General features: G+C 36.8%; 1 protein-coding gene across 5 annotated transcripts in view; it reads right to left on the minus strand.

The window, feature by feature from the left end:
- Positions 1–5,122: 5,122 nt before the first annotated feature.
- Positions 5,123–21,006, minus strand: part of LOC126354987 (integrator complex subunit 5) — a 118,608-nt gene continuing 102,724 nt past the window's right edge. For all 5 annotated transcript variants that reach the window (XM_050005083.1, XM_050005081.1, XM_050005085.1 and 2 more), the window contains 4 exons: positions 19,437–19,648; positions 9,827–9,989; positions 7,922–8,367; positions 5,123–5,542 (listed from right to left, as the gene is read on the minus strand). In XM_050005083.1, the coding sequence (XP_049861040.1) occupies positions 5,318–5,542; positions 7,922–8,367; positions 9,827–9,989; positions 19,437–19,648 (1,046 nt within the window). In that variant the 3' untranslated portion in view covers positions 5,123–5,317. The remainder of the gene's footprint in view (positions 5,543–7,921; positions 8,368–9,826; positions 9,990–19,436; positions 19,649–21,006) is intronic.

The raw sequence follows: 21,006 nt of genomic DNA on the forward strand, positions 1-21,006 counted from the left end.
TATAAAAAACTAAAGTTCGAATTTTTTTAAAAACAGCTATTTTTTCGCCCAACTTTACTTCAAATTATCTGTATGGAAATTGCTCAGAAATTCTTTTCTTAATATTTTAATTTAAAGAGATCTAAAAGTTGTATAAGATGGCCAAGTTTTGTTTCTTTCATGCAAATACTTACAGAGATATCTCATCTCAAAGTTGCTGAAAATTCAAGGATCGCTATTGGAAGCTGTGCTACGGTTTCAAACAAGTGACTATATCTCTGCAAGTATTGAATTTCTGAAACTGAAGCTTTACTTGTGTTCACTGAGAACATGTGTGAATGTTCATCCAAAATTTCATCAAAATCCATTATGGTCTTGTGGGAACATTTCTTGATATTATACCACTTGGCACGGAATGGCCCTGCATTGATTGCTTTCCCCATTTTTTGTAATAACCCAATACTTCAAAGAAATGGATTCTTACAAATAAACATTATTTATTTGTAATGAAAGTCTTATTTGAACACCAAAAATATTAGCGCTGCTGCTATGGAAAATTCTTATGCTGGTTTTTTCGCCCTGTTATTAGGAAAAAAATGACAAAAGATGCTGGTTATTCAGAACTAAAATATTGGTATAAGTATTAACTGGTTGGTTTTTGCCATCCCTAAACTGCACTGGAGGCAAGCAGCAGAATGCAGTCAGGTAATTGATGGTGTTTCAGATGTATTGCACTAATATGCATTAGTACTCCTTTTTCCAGTTTACAGATCAGAAGACTTCCTCTAGGATTACTAACAATAGTTTAAATTATCTGGAATCTACTTGCCTGACTAACTTAAGGCAGATATAGTGTACTTATGAAGCTGTACTGGTGCTGGAGGCAAAATCATATCTAGTGTTAATGTCAGAGTTACTCCACAAAAATAAAACAAAAGGACATGATGCAAATTAAGACAAGGTAGATAAATGAAATCCTATTTATCAGCATCATTAACACAGTGCAACAGTTTGATTATAAAGATAGCATCAATCTGTTACTGCAGAAGTTCTTTTGTAGAATATTCTCTTGTGTTTCTGTTCCTTAGTTCTAACTAATTACAATACCACACTGGATAGATTATTTTCCTGTTTTGAATGAGTAACTATCATTCTTTTACTTATGTTTGAGGATTGGGTGCAGCAAGTTTTATTTTTGTCAGAATCAGTTTTTTTTTTTACAGTAGTATCCATGTTTTATTAATTCCGAACCTTTCAAGACTTTGTCGTATACCAGAACTAAAGTGAATGAAACATGTTATGACATAAAAGAAACAATAGGCTAAGATTACTAAGGAACTACTTGTTGCAATGTATTATCACACGACTGTTTTTCAACAATGCTCTGTGGCTCTTACACTGTGACAAATTTTATCAAAATCAGTCGACTCAAGGGCAGTGGACGAGCAGTTTACCACAGCTTTGTTCTTAAGACTGGCCAGAAGACAAAAGTGTGTCTCAGAAAATTACATGTGGATATATTTGAGCAGTAAATGGAACAAATGCTGTTGTTCGAGGACTCAAAAGAATTTTAATTTGGCGATGATAATTACTAAGTGAACTTCTCTGATATGCACACAAATATGAAGCAGATGTTCCTCTTCTCTCATGTCAGACGTTGTGTGTGTCATTTTCTCACCGAACAAGCAGACAAGAGAACCAATGCGAGTATGTGTTTGGCATTTAGAAGAAAATAGCCAATTCAGAATGAGAATTTGTGTCAAGCCAAGAGGTGCACTCAGTTAGTCTAATGGTGAGGTAATATTACAAAGTGCAGCCATTCCAGGTTTGATTCCTAGTCCTGGCACTAATTTTCAGCTGTCACTCCAGATAGGTACCAACAGTTTTTTTTAATAGTTAGTGTCTTAAATCTTTTATTTTGAGTAAGTTGCTTTACATGATATTATGATGACAGTTGTTTATGTACTTTAGTAGAAATATAATTGCTGATATTTACAACCATAAAATCCTGATAGTCTAATACTTGAATATGCACAAAATACTATGAACACCCATTTAATGTACGATAGAGACACATTTGCCACTTGAAATGGCCTGTAATGCCTTGCCTCTCAACAGAATGATTGTCAATGTCTGCCATTCCTTTGTATGTATGTTCCAATTCTTTGAAAGATTTTGATAGAGAATTCCTGGTCCTTAATTGTTTTGCCCCCAATAAGTCTGTAATAAATGGCTTGATAATATTAGAAACTGTCAATTATGAACACAAGGAAATCCTGCTGCTTTATCCTCAGTTCTTCAAAATAAACCTAGGTATTTTGAGCCATGTGAATGGAGCCTTTATAAATATCCTGCTGAAAAAAATGACTGGGGTACTGAAGGAGCATCTAAAATGGCTTAAGTTACCTTTGTTTTCAGAGGGATTGTGGGATTACTATTCACATTTCCCATACGTTAATACATCCAGCAGCACAGAACACTGGATCACAGTACCGTATTTACTCGAATCCAAGCCGAGGATAAAAAAATTTCCCGAATCTAATCCGCACCTGAAATTTGAGACTCGAAATTCAAGGGGAGATAAAAGTTTTAGGCCGCACCTCAAAATCGAAACAAAGTTGGTCCATTGTAATATGAGACACAATTTAGGTTGAATGAATGACGATACAGCTACAGTAGTTTGGTTTGAGTAGTAAGCTTAGTAGTTAAGCTTTACCAGGTAGCCATTGCTATGCGTCAGGTGCTCCGTCCATATTTATTCGGGTACCCTTACTTTTTCACGTGCTTCATCTGGTTTGAATTGATTGCTTATTTTTCTTTGTTTTGATAAGTGCCGTTCTCTTTGTTATAGGTGTTTACATCACTCTAAGCTGAAAATGCATTATTGTACTGTGTCATGCATTGTTTGTCGCATTCTGATAATGAGTGTTTACGAACTGTCACCGCTCGCGTGATTACTCGATTATGTGCGCGCTACCGCCGCTTACAAAAAAGGTGAGGAATCGTCTCATTAGTGAAACAATGGCAAGAGACTGCTATTTGTTGTTACTTACACTGCTACTTTCTTTGATAATGATCAACAAGAACCAAATAATAGACTGCGTGTGATAGATGTTTTGAAGGAGAGTTTAGCGAAAATTTTTCCCCATTTGAAAATCTTGCAGATGCCTCTATAGTACATTAAATTCTGCACAGAAATTAGAGTCATCTTAGATTTAAAAATCTAGTCAGTTGCCGTGCTTCATTTCTGAGCGTATTACTATTCGGCGTAACAATAATACGAATATAAACATGCCATGATATGTAATTACGTATATTCTTCCGCGTTTGCTGTTATCTCACTCTAGTTTATTAGGCAGACAGGATTTAAATGAGATAGCAGCAAACACGAAAGAGTACGTGGCAAAATGTTTATATTCGTATTAATCTTATGGTGAAAATAATACTGCATGTGATTCACAATTCATAAAAGTTACTATTAGCAACCATCTCTCGTCACAGGTAGGAAAAAATTCAGAACGTAGAGTTGGCCATATTAACCAACATCCCAAATAGTCTTGGCAGTCGGATTTTCATAGTACATTGAAAGGCTGCTACATTCGATGATGAACAATACGGAATTTGTATTTGCTTTGTTGGATAATGTATGAAAATGCAGTGGTCAAAACTCGGGGTGGAGAAAAAAGCTTGTCTTCCACCTTTTTTTTTAATTTATTTACTGATGCAGAGGTTTTGGTGCCATTATTTATCTTTGTGCCTGCAAAGCATGCCTGTGTAGCACTACAGTTATTCGACAGCATAAGTTAATTGTGGCCGCACCTACCAACATTTTACAGAACTTCTGCTTACTTTGCACTCGATTCTAAGCCGGAGGAGGTTTTTTTGGATTACAAAAACCAGAAAACAAGTGCGGCTTAGATTCGAGTAAATACGCTATATGTTTACGTTACTAGGTAGAGCAGGTCTGTTTGCTCCTTGGGCTGTTGAAGCCTTTTCAGAGCTTTCACTTCATTTGCAAGATGTGTAGCAATAGTTTATGCAGTTTTCTGTTAAACTGTTGTCATAGGCACTATGTTCAGCAGAAATTTACTAATTTCACAAATGATCTACTAGCCATCTTATTTTTATCTGTGAATTTGGTTTTTCCTCCACTGCTGCTGGAGGTATAAGGTTGCAGTTCACAAAACTCTCAAGTTCCTAATCTTTTGAACAGAACTGCATTGGACATCTTCAGTGGTGCTTCTCCTCCACTGAGTCTTGCCAGCTGATGGGTCAGGCATCTGAGAGTAACATATATACTGTAGAAAAAGGGGTGTGGTCAAAGTTACATGTGATAAGCAGAGATGATCTTTGTCAAAGAAAGAACTTAACTATTGACTGTCATCTTGTCACAGATAAACTGTTTAACGATTCTGCAGAGCTACTGCCCATATGTTGCTAAGCTTCATGGTCTCTTCTATCTTTACATATTTTAATGGCTTGTAGCTGTATATAATAGCTTGTGATCATAGATAAAATTTTTGTTTCAGAAAACTTCACTTCGTGACTTTCTGGCTGAAGATCATGCTCTGATACAGCCGATTTCTCTATTTACCTTAGTTGGCAAAGACTTTTATGTTTCTTTAGCCATGCCCCTTTTTCTACAGTATATATGTCATTCTCAGATGCCGAACCTCTCAGTCAGCAAGACTCAACAAAGAACTAACGCCTCTGAACATGTCCAGCACAAATCTGGATGAAAAGTTAGGAACAGGCGAGTTCTGTGGACCACAGCCTTATACTCCAAAAGGTTTATCAGCAGCTATGTCATCCAGTCATGAAAGCCGTCACTCTTTTCATCCACTACTTTTATTGCAGATGAAGATCTACCAAGAACTCTACTGCCACGCACATTAGGTCAAATAGGCATCAGTTACTGATCATTCTCCTTCATTGGAAGTTTGTGTGTTCAATAAATAAATCACAACATAAACTGACACACTGGCAACTGATGATACTTACAGAGAGATTATACAGTACAGGGGGAAACAAAATGCAATGACTGTGTGTTACGGGTAAAGTTTTTGCATGTTGTCCAACCTCTGTAAATGCTGCATTCTTTTGAAAGATAAGGACAGGTCAAAGAATTTTTAAAAGAAACAAATAACATTGTTGAAAATATATTAAAAGTAAGCAAAATATTATGAATACCTATAGTACACTTCCAGTTATCTACACATGGAATAGTATAGTATGCAAGTACAAAACATTTTGTCTACACAGTAGATAAGTACAAAATATACAACATTTTACAAAATTGAGGAGTGAAGGCACCAACATATATTTTTTCACGTTATTGTTATTCTTCTTGTGATGTGGTGTGGAACAACTGAGCATGGAGGCTCCCAAGCTGTTCTATATTGCTCTGTATTATGAATCTCAGTGTGCTGGTATACTGAGGACCTGGTGTAGAAAGTGTAGGATCCCTCCACATAAGTCCAGTGCTATCTTGGGTGAAAAGAGCAGGAGACGGCACCTGGTCACGCATGTAGTTCCACACACAGTCTCGCAATAATTGTACAACCTGGGAGGAAAAGCATTGCAGTATTAAGGACTACATACATATTTTTGTGACAGCCACTGTTACAAGCAACATGCATAACATTTCTAACAAAAAATTATGAAACTGGCTCAGTGTTTGTACAGACATTTTGTGTGGGTAAGTGTCACAACTACAAATCCAAAGGTTCCAGGTTTTCGGGTTCAAACCTCAGCTGATTCACATTTTTTTTTTTTTTTTTTTTCCGCTGCTACTTCTTAGTTCTTTCATCTCTGGCAATGATTTGCATAAGTGAAAAATGCCAGGTTGCACAGCAGTTTTGGAGTTCAGATTAAACTGTGGATCTCCTTATAACTGACTGGTATATCATTCTAAAGATTTGTGACAGGGATAGGCATGCCACCTAAAATAAGACCATGTCTAGTAAAGCACTGTTCCTCAGAGCTATCTGCTCATCTATCCAGAACAACACACACCATAAATCACAGCTATTAAAATGAATGAAAAGTGCCACACATAGCTTTCTTTAACAACACAAGATGATTTGAAAGCCCTATAACAAGTGTTGGGGATATGGAGAAGCTATTCAGTCACTGAGTGAAACAAATACCTCTTCATATTCCTAGACTGCCCACGTACTGTTCAGGGTATATATAAAATGTATAAAGAGAGGGGGGGCGGGGGAGGGGGGGGGGGGGGGGGGGAAGTTTCACAATAGTGAGGCAACCTAGTCTTATTAGCATGAGAAGATAAGGAAGTATTGTTTTGCTGAATGTTGCTTCATACGGGAATCCACAGGAATGAGAAAGCTGACAAAGAAGCCAGACAAGCCACTAAGAAATGTTCTGTAATACAGTGTCCTATTCTATTGCATGCTACTAACTCACAGTTCAGCCGGAAATACTAAACAACAAGTTATACAAGTGAAAACAACTACAAGATCCTATCAGATGTAACTCTAGTCGCTCAGATGGAAAGAGGTCACGTTAACAAGTTGAAGAATTGGACCACATCTTTTGACAAATGACTATCTTCTCTGCAGAGTGGTAGCGTCATAATTTAATTGAGAATATCTTACTTTTAAAATGAGGTTGTAATTTGTCTTGATAATATCATGATCTCAACTTTTTGAAATGATGTTATGAATTTGTGACAAATTTTAGGGTTTTGTGTGTTAACCAGTTACCTACCCACACCGTTTGATCAGCTGTATGTCTCCAAATGGCACGTTCATCCTTTTTAATAATCCATCATGAACCTGTCACTGAATCAGTGTTAACAGTTTTGACTTTTGTCTGTTGTACCACTTTCCTTTTATCGTAAGTTTTGACAAAGATTCAGTTTTTATTTACAATATTTAAAGATAGTTATACAGCAGTGTGTGTGTGTGTGTGTGTGTGTGTGTGTGTGTGTGTGTGTGTGTGTGTACTGCTTTATCAAATCTGTTTTACTTCTTTTCATCAATATGGGCACTGACGACCAAGTCATATTTACAAAATATTCATTACCATCAATGAACAGGCTTTGATAACCTTCTGGTGGAGAATGAGCATCAAGAAAATGACAATTAGCGTTGAATGTGGGCACTGGAGATACGCCTGCTCTGTAAAACACAACAACCAGCAATCTGCAACACTATAAATAGTGAAGCATAACGCTGGAAACAGTACAAGTGATTCAGTTACACAATTCAGGGTATACTTTTGGAAATTGGTCTCTTCAGTAGACAACTGCATTGGTACCATTTCTTCTCGATTTTTTTTTTTTTTTTTAACAGCAGGCACAGGAAAATTGTGATTGAACCATGGAACACAGAAGCAAGTTGCTTTGTAAGTTGAACAATACTTCAAAGTAGCATCAATTATCATGGCATGACACACAGTCTTTCAGCAAAATACTTTCTCAAAATATGGACTGTGATAAATTCCACTAGAAACCGTGCACTCCAACTTTGCCAAATATAAATATTTTTGAACATACACCGCATATGCCAGATATGCAGTTCACATGTCCTAAATTCATTCCAGTAATTTACAAGTATTACATGATCTATGCATGACTGTCATTCCTTCTAGCTCGGGAAATAATCTAAAATTCTGTTTTGTGTGCTGAAGTTTGAACCACCAACACAGTACATAAGAAAGTTGTTATACGATAATGGGTGATCAAAGTTTGTTATGATCAGTTGTTCTTTTACAACAATTAGTGTTCTATAAAGTAATGTATTATGAACTTCTTTACAAGATTGATAAATTTAAGACATAAAATTGTACAAAAATAATTCACAGGATGAAATAAACAAAATGCAAAAAGAAAACTCTCTCTTCGTGGTTAAAGAATTAATAACAAATTTTTATATTTAGTTTTAATGTCCAATAAGAGATGTACTGTAATTCTGATTACCTCATGGGAGCGGACACGTGTCACAACGTCACCTAAAGCAGACAGTGGTGGTGGAAGAAGCTGACCTAATGACATCAGTTCAAGTAGGCGTACTGTAGTTGCGATAATCGCAGGTCGTCGTACCTCCGTCCCTCCACTCCCACTCCACTGAGAAAGCAGTGTGGCTGTTAACGCACGAAGTAACACAGAGCAGTAGCACAATGCTGGTCGGTGCTGTGCAGTGAAGCGGGCAAGCACCCACGCCAAAGGTCGCTCTTCAAAAACACGCCGGATGTGTAGATCACGTTCCACTGTCACTTTACAAAAGTCCTCCTCTGGCCACGGCAAACCGTTGTACATTACATCAGGCGATATTAGTTCTACAAGCAACAGGGCGATGCTGGTTACAGCTTCTAGAGAAATAGGATGATGCACAGGCAGTTGATTGCCATCCTGGGCTTTGGCAACTGTGAACAAACATATCATTTTTACCAACTGCTGTAAAGAACCATGACACAATAAGAAATGAAAAAAGATATTCTTTAATTTCTTTCTTTCCTTCAATGCTACAATGTAATGTACAAAGCGAAAGTCACTCCAATTACATTATATCCTATAATTAAGGAATAACAACTGAAACTAATTGTCTTTGTTTGGAGAGGAATTAGTTCATAAATGTTATCATCAAACTGAATCCACATACTATTCCAATATTAAGAAGTGAAAATCCCCCATGATCCTGGAGGGAATTTAATTTTCAAATCACAGAAGAAAAGAACAGGGTAAGAATATTACCACAGATTACAAAAAAATGGATACCAAAAGACAAAAAGGAATAAAAAGAAAGCAACTGAGAAGCAGCACTGGGAAATGACACAGCCTTCTGCAAATTGTAAAGCAGAGGCCAAAAAAGAAAAAAATAAATAAATACAGGAGAGTGGTAGTAGTTATCTCGAGGTAGTGTGAAAATGAAAAGCTGATAGATAACAATGGGAGCAATTACTCCAAGTTGAAGACAGCTAGGTGGCAGGCATCTAGAATATGCTGAAGAGCAAATTCTCAATGGAGAAGTTCTGAGGTGTGTGTTTATTCCTCTCCATTGTCAGCTTAACTCCTGAAGCCAAGAACCTAAGTACATTCTCACAGGGTGTGAGTGTCTGCACTGACAGTAACCCAACATGTACATGCTAGAGGCATGTACATACTTCATCAGCTAAGTGTATGAATATCTGCAATGAATCACCATAAAGAACTATGTCAGGAAATGAGCACTTCAGAAAAAATAGAAACTACAAACTGTTCTTGTGGAAAGATAAACAGGTGTAAAATGGTACGTGGAAATATTTAGTTGCCCAAGTGCAATCTGATGTCTGCTGGGTTATGCATGTTGCAATGTACATTCCGTCTACACTAGTTTCTATGTTTTGAATGCTCATTTTATATTTGCTCAATGTACAAAAGGTATCAATAAATCATATTTATCAAATTGAAGCCACCCTTATCCTCCCTATGAAATCCTTAGTGTAAAAGAACGAGAGAAGGAGGGTAAATATGAGGACAAGAGCCAACGGTGATCAACAGAACAATAAGACCATCACATGCACACAATAAGACCATCACATGCACTACCTTAGCAGGAAAAAGAGGTAATGAAGAGGAATGATTATAAACAGCATTAACAACAAAATAAGGTTAAAATTCTGGAAAACTTATTGCAGGAAGTAAATTTATCAGATATTGCAAGATGTCAATTGATCATAGAGTGGCACAGAAATAATTGGGCAGTACAAAATATGATTTAAAGGGCCGCTAGTAGTATCAGTAGAAGCTATGAAAGATGAGTAGAGGAGGACAACACAGAATAATAAATTAAAATAAGGAAATGAAGTAATGATATGAAATATATGCACACTAAGTTAGTATTACCATTTGGGTTTGCACAGCATGCTTTGATGACCTCAATTAGCAAGCAAGTATTATTGGCTACTACATCTGGTGAAAGACAGGCGTCTGGATCTGGCTGTGCTTTCGTCTGGTTGTTGGTGTGAAATAAGGATGATCGACGTTGTACCACAAGTGCTGTTGTGCCCTGTTAACAGAAGAAATTTTACTACTACTGATTGCAACAAATAATAAAAGAATTTCAACATAAAATTCAAGTCTGAAAAGACACACACACACACACACACACACACACACACACACACACACACACACACACACACACAAAACTGAATTACAATTTCTTAGATAAACTTCACAGGTTTCAGGAGGTAGCAGTCGAGGATCTAAAGATAGGCTAGTGGAGTTGGAGTTAAACTAAACAAAATTACATATAACATGGTTACCGGAAGTGTGGCTTAAAAGATGATCTAACATAACTGAAAATACAGGCCATGTTTTACTACACTGAAATATAGCAAGGAGGAATTCCAGGTGCACAATTTATTGTGAACATGAAAATTTGAAACAATATTACAAACACTGAAGGAGTTTTGGACAGAACAGCAAGACTTGTTTTAAAAGTAAACAAAAAGTATTCCACACAAATTGTTGAAGCCATTGAATTCTGATGGGGACGTAGAAACCACTTTGATGAGTTAATATGCCTATAAGAACAGCATGTTTATCCTTGCAAATTATTATTTAAGAAAAAAATTAAATGCAGAATTGGCAAGAACAAAAAGTGATTATATTGTATTAAAAAATAAATAAACTATACATATATAATAATCTTACATCACTTCAGAATTTCAAGTGATCGAAGACTTGTAAAATGCAGAGTAAAAACGAATACTTTTACACCTTCCCACATGCTCTGCAAGACATTAAACAGTACATGGTGGAGGAATTAGGTACCACTGCTAGTATTCCCTTTCCTTTTTCAGTTACAGAGCAAGGGAAACATGACTGCCTCTATATCTGGGTACGGCTCCTAACCTTCTTTATTTTGTTTTGTACAAGCTGCATACTGGAGGTAGTATAAATATGTCCTCAGTCTGTTGCAAAAGCATGTTCTATAAGCTTCCTTAACAGCATTTTGCAAGAACATTGTCTTCTTTCTTTCAAGGATTCCCACAACATTCACAGACCATCTCCAATACACTCTTGTAATGATCACTAAAAAATCTAGCAGCATGCTATTTAAATTGGCTCAGAGTGGATGCCACACACTTCAGCAGTACTCAAGATAAGAAGCTAGAAAGAAACAGATCCATCCAGCAGGAAGTGATAAGAAAGAGGTATACAAAATTGAGTTAAGCAATAAGTTCAGTATATTACAAAATGTAGAATACACAGGCATAGGTCAGAGAGAAAATTATTTAGCACAGGTATGTATGGACACAGTAAAGGATATTACACTTAAGAAAAAGGCAGTTACAAAAGAGAGAGTAAGAGTTTCAGGAGTACAGTACTATCAACACAATACACTATGCCAAGTTAATCAAATGTATATGGAAATAAGTTCAAACAGGTGTGTGAAGAAAGTCAATACTTCCAAATGTTCATTTAGTTATTAACTGCCAAAGTAAATTCATTATCTGGCAAGGGTGGCAGAACTGTTGTATTTATGCCCAACAAACAGGGAGTGGAGGTAGCAATAGCATACACTTTAGTACTGTCACAGGCGACACGTTTTGCACATCCTGAATGAAGTGAACACTTAGAACAAGAATAGAACAGCACAGCATAGTATTGCTTACTCAAGAAGCTCACTGGCAATATCCGTAAAACTACCTTCTCTACTGATGTTGCTGTATTTCACAGCAGTTGATTTGTTATCCTCTGTTTCATTCGCAGATGATATTGCCAAATGTTTGTTTGAATGTCTGCAAACAAATTTTTTTAGTTTCCTCATCTGTCAAAGTATCTCTCTTCCAGTGCGCCTGACACTTTCTGCTAGTAACACCAAGGCCCCAAGTTTGATTCCCAGTGATCAATTTAAGGGCACTAGTCCATGAATACCAGGGGAAACACTGAAAAAATGTGTTTTTTGAACAGTGTAACTCAAAGAATAAGATTTGTAAGCCCATGTAATGCTTACCATCTTTTAAGACATCTTTTGGCAGCATTTTTATGTATGTACCATAGGTTTAGCTCTTACACTTTTTTTATTGTATTTTTTTTTTGTTGCAACGAAATAAACCTTGCTAATTATTTATGTACATCATAGGTACACATTACTCAAAATACAAACAAAGAAGAAGATTTTTTCTGTAAGTTCTTTACACTATTATCTTTAAAGGTATGATTATCAAAAATTATAATACCATTGTTCAAGAAAGGTAGTACAAAGAAATGCACCAACTACTGAGGAATCACACTTTTATCACACTGCCTGAAGATAATGGAAAAGTTCATAGAAAAAAGATTGCGGAATATTCTAGAACACCAATTATAGGAACAACAGCATGGGTTCAGAAGTAATAGGGGAACAATAGATCTCATTTTCTCCCTTTGTCAGTTAATGGAGAAGATTTGGGAAAAAAGGAAAGGACTTGATAGTAGTATTTGTGGATATGGAAAAAGCATATGACAGTGTACCAAGAGATAAAATATGGGAATGCTTGACGAAACATAGTGTTCCTGATTCATTAATTAAAAAGGTCCAGATGCTGTATGATGGTTGTGAAGGCAGTGGACAAGTAGGAGGTGGAAGATCAAAATGCTTTAAGACAAAGAGAGGTATTCAGCAAGGCAGTTCGCTCTCCCCTTTACTCTTCATTACACTTATGTACACAATCATGAAAGAAATCAAGGAAGAAGAAAATGAAGATCTCAACGCATTTGTTTTTGCTGCTGACATCGCCATTTGGGGAGAGGCGGAAATGGAGTTTCAGAGGAGACTAGATTACTGAACACAAAATTTAAAAAAAGTTCAAGTTAACTGTGAGTAATAACAAGACAGTGGCAATGAAGATGAGCAAGACACCTACACCATGTCATATCATGCTGGAGGGGGAGAAGGTTGAATGTGTGAAAAGCATCAATTATCTGGGTAGCATTTTATCACACAATGGAAGTTCCAAACTAGAAGTCTTAAACAGAATAACAAAAGCTTCTTCCACTAAGTATGAAATCTAATCTGGGACAAGAAAGTCCCTAAAAGAGCCAAACAGACCACGTATAAAATTTATATCCTGCCAATCATGATTTATAGTCTAGAGGCCTGTGTCATAAATAAGAGAGAAGAGAGTCAAATACAAACATGTGAAATGAGCTTCCTTAGGCCAGCTCTACAAAAAACTAAGAGAGAGAGAGAGCGTCAGGAACGATTATGTAAGGAAAGACCTGCAGATGACACTGACTACAGAGAAGACGATGAGTGCTTTGAGATTGAAGTGGTTCGATCATGTGAAATGAATGCACCTGACTCGAACTCCCTGCCAGTATTTGAAAATGGAGGTACCAAGAAGAAGACCAGTTGGGCAGCTTCGAAAGAGATGGACAGACCACATTAAGGAAGATCTCAAGAGGAGAGGAGTAACATGGGATGTAGTGGAGAGGGAAAAGCTATACCAGGACAGAAACCAATGGAGGCTTGTTGTTTATAAAGTTTCTACCGGGCTCACAGGGAGGAAATCCTGATGACGATATCAAAAATTTTGGATATTAGTTCAGGGTTTTTCTTCAAAAAAGCATTTTATTTTCAAATGTAAGTCATGAGAGTAGTCTACTTTTTAGTTAAGCAGGTTTTAAGACACTATTCAAAATTTCAGCTCTCTATCTTTAATAGTTTTTAGCCAAAGTGTACAAGAACATGAAATACTTTAACTTTCGGAAATTCAAGTTCAACTTAAAACTTGCTTTTTCTATTAAACTTGTATGGCACTAATGCATCCCCAGGTCCTTATTCATCTTGTTTCCTGTGTTGTTCTCCCTCTCTTCTCTTGTTCATACTTCTTATACTTGCTTCTTTGGTGGCTTCCAACACTGATTTTTTACTTTGAAGAGTCTCCTTCGGTCAATGGCTATTAGAGCTCTACCCATATTTAGCCCATCAGGCACTCCAATCGGTTCCATAACATTAAGCCTTGACACTGCACCAACATTGAAACATAGAACAGCATCTAGCACACCTATTTTCAAAGTATTTATTACTATTAGAACAGTTTTTGGTATCCATTCCCATATACAATTGTTGAAATTTTCATTTGAATTTTTAGTCCTACTATATAAACATTTCTCTAATAATCTTGTGTCACTAATACCCCTATATTTAGGTTTTATAACTCTCATTACAGTGAATGGCAAAGAATGTTTATGGTTGTAGGTCTCATCTTGAGACCTTTCAAGTGGAATAACAAACTCAGGTGCACTATAAGAAACTCACGCACACAATTACTTCACTGTGAACAAAATATTCGTGCCAAAACAACAGCAAACGATTACTAAACTCTCTGTACAGACAAAAGATAAGAAATTGTAAAGGTTTTTGCAGGTTACTCAACTTAAGGGACTAAAAAGTCACGAAACTAAACAATTGAGAGCAAAATGTTATTTTTAACAGAGCTGACTGTGTGCCATGGGGACATTGTGGTGTGTGCAGCCACTTTTAAATGCCTCTAATTGTGGTCCACTTTCCTGGAAGTGAACTTTTTCTCATTCAGAAAACTACAGAGAATTTTTTAAGACAAAAATTTAAAAAATTGGTTTTTTGACAAGTCCCTTCAAATATTTTTTTCTGGTGGAAAGGTATGTACAGAGATACTCTCAGCCTTATAGGCTAATTGAAAAGGTACTTGAATACAAAATCAATGAAACAGACAAGCCAGTCACTCAATTAGGAATATGTCGAAAGGTTTGCACCATGTAAGATGACACACAATGTTTATTTAATGGCAACAAAAGCAACACTCCTTTTTCTTTTCTGTTTTTAAGTTAGATAGTGAGATGTTTAACTTTTATGACTACTAATCATATTCTTTACTAGTTCTTGATCAGTTCTATATGATTTTGGCACTGGAAGGTAGGGAATCATTTCCCTGAAAAGAAGGGGGGTCTGTACTCCTTAATCAATGCCACACATTCAGCTTTCCTTGTTTCCAAGTAATTTTAATTTTGTTCTGCCCATTTCTAGATGATAGCTTGCAGTTTTCCTGAGATAAACGGAGGAGAAGAAGTGAACACGAAACAAAGCTCTGCATTCATAACAATGTTACGTTGTGTGGCATTATTGTTTGTCGATACTCTTTGGATTGCCATTGCCAGTCTACATTTTATATCCTCTCTACTTCGAGCATCATCAGTTATTTTGCTTCCCAAATAGCAAAACTCCTTTACTACTTTAAGTGTCTCATTTCCTAATCTAATTCTCTCAGCACCACCCGACTTACTTCGACTACATTCTCTGACAGAATTACGATCTCATCGGTGAACCTCAAAACTTTTATTTCTTCTCCATGGATTTTAATACCTACTTTGAATTTTTCTTTTGTTTCCTTGACTGCTTGCTCAATATACAGATTGAATAACATCGAGCAAAGGCTACAACCCTGTCTCACTCCCTTCCCAACCACTGCCTCCTTTTCATGTCCCTTGACTCTAATAACTGCCATCTGGTTTTTATACAAATTGTAAATAGCCTTTCGCTCCCTGTATTTTACCCCTGTCACCTTCAGAATTTGAAAGAGAGTATTCCAGTCAACATTGTCAAAAGCTTTCTCTAACTCTACAAATGCTAGACACGTAGGTATGCCCTTCCTTAATCTAACTTCTAAGATAAGTCGTAGGGTCAGTATTGCCTCACGTGTTCTAACATTTCTGCAGAATACCAACTGATCTTTCCCAAGGTCTCTACCAGTTTTTCCATTCATCTGTAAAGAATTTGTGTTAGTATTTTGCAGCTGTAACTTATTAAGCTAATAGCTCGATAATATTCACACCTGTCAGCACCTGCTTTCTTAGGGATTGGAATTATTATATTCTTCTTGAAGTCTGAGGGTATTTTGCCAGTCTCATACATCTTGCTCACCAGATGGTAGAGTTTTGTCAGGACTGGGTCTCCTAAGGCCGTCAGTAGTTCCAATGGAATGTTGTCTACTCCGAGGGCCTTGTTTCGACTCAGGTCTTTCAGTGCTCCATCAAACTCTTCACGCAGTATCATATCTCCCATTTCATCTTCATCTACATCCTCTTCCATTTCCATAATATTGCCCTCAAGTACATCACCCTTGTATAGACCCTCTATATACTCCTTCCACCTTTCTGCTTTCCCTTCTTTGCTTAGAACTGGGTTTCCATCTGAGCTCTTGATGTTCATACAAGTGGTTATCTTATCTATAAAGGTCTCTTTAATTTTTCTGTAGGCAGTATCTATCTTACCCCTAGTGAGATAAGCCTCTACATCCTTTCATTTCTCCTCTAGCCATGCCTGCTTAGCCATTTTGCAGTTCCGGTCGATCTCATTTTTGAGACGTTTGTATTCCTTTTTGCCTGCTTCATTTACTGCATTTTTATATTTTCTCCTTTCATCAATTAAATTCAATATTTCTTCTGTTACTCAAGGATTTCTACTAGCCCTCGTCTTTTTACCTACTTGATCCTCTGCTGCCTTCGCTATTTCATCCCTCAAAGCTACCCATTCTTCTTCTACTGTATTTCTTTCCCCCATTCCTGTCAATTGCTCCCTTATGTTCTCCCTGAAACTCTGTACAACATCTGTTTTTAGTTTATCCAGGTCCCATCTCCTTAAATTCCCACCTTTTTGCAGTTTCTTCAGTTTTAACCTACAGGTCATAACCAATAGATTGTGGTCAGAGTCCACATCTGCCCCTGGAAATGTCTTACAATTTAAAACCTGGTTCCTAAATCTCTGTCTTATCATTATATAATCTATCTGAAACCTGTCAGTATCTCCAGGCTTCTTCCATGTATACAGCCTTCTTTTATGATTCTTGAACCAAGTGTTAGCTATGATTAAGTTGTGCTGTGTGCAAAATTCTACCAGGTGGCTTTCTCTTTTATTTCGTACCCCCAATCCATATTCACCTACTAAATTTCCTCCTCTCGTTTTTCCCACTACCGAATTCCAGTCACCCATGACTATTAAATTTTCGTCACCTTTCACTATCTGAATAATTTTTTTTATTTCATCATACATTACTTCAATTTCTTCGTGATCTGCAGAGCTAGTTGACATATAAACTTGTACTACTGTAGTAGGTGTGGGCTTCGCATCTACCTTGGCCACAATAATGCGTCCACTATGCTGTTTGTAGTAGCTTACCCGCATTCCTATTTTCCTATTCATTATTAAACTTACTCCTGAATTACCCATATTTGATTTTGTGTTTATAACCCTGCAGTCACCTGATCAGTAGTCTTGTTCCTCCTGCCACCGAACTTCACTAATTCCCATTATATCTAACTTTACCCTATCCATTTTCCTTTTTAAATTGTCTAACTTACCTGCCCGATTAAGGGATCTGACATTCCACGCTCCGATCCGTAGAAAGCCAGTTTTCTTTCTCCTGATAACGACATCCTCTTGAGTAGTCCCCGCCCGGAGATCCGAATGGGGGACTATTTTACCTCCGGAATATTTTACCCAAGAGGACGCTATCATCATTTAATCATACAGTAATGCTGCATGCCCTCGGGAAAAATTACGGCCGTAGTTTCCCCTTGCTTTCAGCCTTTCGCAGTACCAGCACAGCAAGGCCGTTTTGGTTATTGTTACAAGGCCAGATCAGTCAATCATCCAGACTGTTGCCCCTGCAACTACTGAAAATGCTGCTGCCCCTCTTCAGGAACCATACGTTTGTCTGGCCTCTCAACAGATACCCCTCCGTTGTGGTTGCACCTACGATACGGCTATCTGTATCGCTGAGACACGCAAGCCTCCCCACCAGAACATAGGACACATGAATTGGAGGGCAGCGTGGAGGGTAAAAATCGAAGAGGGAGACTACGAGATGAATACATTAAGCAGATTCCGAAGGATGTAGGCTGCAGTAGGTAATAGGAGATGAAGAAGCTTGCACAGGATAGAGTAGCATGGAGAGCTGCATCAAACCAGTCTCAGGACTGAAGACCACAACAACAAGGACACATGATGTAATCAGTCAACAGCAACATCACTGTTAAGCAGAGCGAATACACATGAAGGAAAAGATCATTGTTTAAATTCATGTATGCATAGTATTCACATTTTTTTTCTTTTTTTGCGTTTATTACCCTTTAATATATATAAAACACAAACATGCCAGTAAAATATTGAATGATGGCATAAATGTCTTGCCTTCTGGGCCCAAAATTTTTCTAAGTAGTTGGTCCTCAAAGTATTAAGTTCTGAATGACATCCAAACACTCTTTGATTTAAGAATTTCATCACACATTCTCACATGTAACATAATTCATCTTACGCAAAAGGAAATTTACTTTGAAAGTAATGTTTCTCAAACCACCATTTGCAATATTTTTCCTGCAACCTGTTAGAAAAACAGTTGTGATGCCATGCTTATCAAACGCAGCTGTTACGAAGTACTGCCTAGTCTTTGTCCGAAATCCATTGACACATTTTGCTGTTGGTGAACTCTCTGTATTTCGTTGTTGTAAATGGTGCAATTTCTTTGCAACTTAAGTTTTACATTAGTGTTCTTCTCTCATCTATTTTCTACTGCTGCAGTATTATTGCACAGTAGCAGGCTAAAGTAAAATTCTTTGTTAGGGGATCAGTTCTTATCAGTTGAAATTACAAAAATTTAACCAAAAACCAAGACAACAAAAAATTCCTGAAATTCTAAAAAATAGCTGGAATTCTAAAAAAAAGTGCTGGCTTTTTCCCAGTTTTCTCCAGGATGAAAAATTTCTTGAGTTTTTAACAAATTTCCCAGTTATTCCAGTTGTCCCTGCAAGTTTTTGTGAGGATGGTATTTCCTTGTATTGTAGCAGTTTCCTGTGAAGGTATTTTTTGTGATCACTTTTAACCCTTGAACTGTGAGGTAACAACACATGCTTCTTTGAACTGGAGCATGACCAAGTTAGTTACTGAATCAGCACATCCTCTTCAAGATACAGGCATCATTATAACCATGGCCTTCTTATTAATTTATCATGTGGTGGCTATGCTTGACTGATAAATTCTTCATCACAGGCTGTCAACAGTTGATGCCGCATAGACATTATGTGAAAGTAAATTCCTTAGCGAAACATCTATGCCATCTTAGCTTTTATGTCACAATGTTTAGAGGCTCCAAATTCTTAGAGACAGAGATCTTACACAGTTCTGCAATCCTAATCATATATGTATTTTCACATATCCAATATTTGGTACAAAGTTCATTGCAGCAACAAAAATTCTTCTTCATACTGCAGTTTTTACAAAATTCAGTGTTTGATGGAAAGGTAGCCTTTGAGACACAATAGGCCTATGACTTATCCACGGAATTAGGAAGATTAAACATTTTTGTGGAAAGATGCACCAGAAATGAACATTTCTATTTTCATTTGAAATTCACTGGACTTAACCTTTAATGTAAAATATGACAGAACATATAGTTACTAACAATAAACAACTACTACAATGATATACCTGTTTGTGGTGTTCATCCAATAAACTAATATCTTCCTGCACTGGGCAGCCAGATTCTAATGGAGCTCCAAAGAGATATGCGTATTTAGTACTAAAAAGAGACTCTTCAACCAGCTGCCTTAGTGCCAACACTCGAGCTGGTGCACTGTTCACCGACATGTGAGAGAAGAGCTGACAACAAATTTCTGTTCCACTCTGTTGTTTTACTGGATCTGTAATAGTAAGTCCACAATTTAATACAATATATCTCTTTTTTCTGAATGAGAGAAAAAAAGAAACACTAAATTAAATCAAAAGATCTTTGTCTGCACTTGTTGTCATAACAGGAGGATCTCTATCATCTTGACGTTTGAGGGACCTCACCCTACATTCTATCCTTCCCCAACCTATCCCTCTCCTCTTCTGGATAAAGGACTTATGTTTTGGAAGCTAGGATTCTTTTTTCCACTTTCACAAGTGTATATCACCAGTGAAACGAATTTCACCTCCTGAACGTATGGACTGGTGAGCCACGCTGCCTCTTTGTAATTTTACAGCAATAATAAATTACACATAATTTAAAGACAGTCAGCAGAAAATAATTTATTATGTAAGTGATGGAGATGAGCGAGCTTTAAAGGTGGGTGGGGGGTCAGAGCAAACCAAGGAACAGGAATGCAATCTTTTGTGTCATAAATAGTCATGAATATTGCTACATGTGACACAGTGCTGGCTTTCAGCAATGGGAATATTTGCAGGAAAAGAGTTACAGAGTGTTTAGGTTCAAGCCAGGTGCTTCTTTCAATCAGCAAAGAAGCTTCAAGAGTTCAAGAGGACAGGTGAATAAAATGCTGCACAAGACGAACAACACGGACATGGACAATTCTGAAACACTGGATGATTAATAATTGGAAAATTATTTCTGTAATTTCAAGAGGCAACTCTTAAAACTTACATTTTCTGTGATACATGTACCTTTTCCAAGGAAACTTGTGGAAATTCTGAATGACAAATATACTTAAGTGCTACAGATTTTTCAAATCATCAAAAATAAATATGCTAACAATTTTATTCAAATTTAATATATTCAAACAGTTATTAAAATTTACTATATACAAAAATGCTTGTAATGAAACAGTTTACCATATCCGAGGAACATGTATTTCACTTTCCAAGTAATTTTTTAAAAGATAAAAGAGACAATAGAGTCATCAAAACAATTTGTGGAATGAATAATTCCATAGTTTTCGCAACAGATGTCTGAAAATTGGGCCAAGGATAAACACAAGTATTTTGCATCTCTTGGCCAAATATCTTCTTATCTTTTCCCAGCCACTTATGATGGGGTTAAAAAAAAGAAAAAAACTATATATTTTCAAATTTTTTACAAAATAATCTATACCCTTAAAATACTCTCCATTACAACTAATACATTTGTCCCACCAGTGCTTCCACTGTTCGAAATATTTTTTTGTAGTCATGCAGCTTTACTGTATGGTTAAATGATGATGGTGTGAGCAGGTAGGGTAGAAAATTTAAAAAGGGAAATGGATAGGTTAAAGTTAGATATAGTGGGAATTAGTGAAGTCCG

The sequence above is a fragment of the Schistocerca gregaria genome, chromosome 3 (genome assembly GCF_023897955.1).
Source record: "Schistocerca gregaria isolate iqSchGreg1 chromosome 3, iqSchGreg1.2, whole genome shotgun sequence".
In the NCBI taxonomy this organism is placed as follows: Eukaryota; Metazoa; Arthropoda; class Insecta; order Orthoptera; family Acrididae; genus Schistocerca; species Schistocerca gregaria.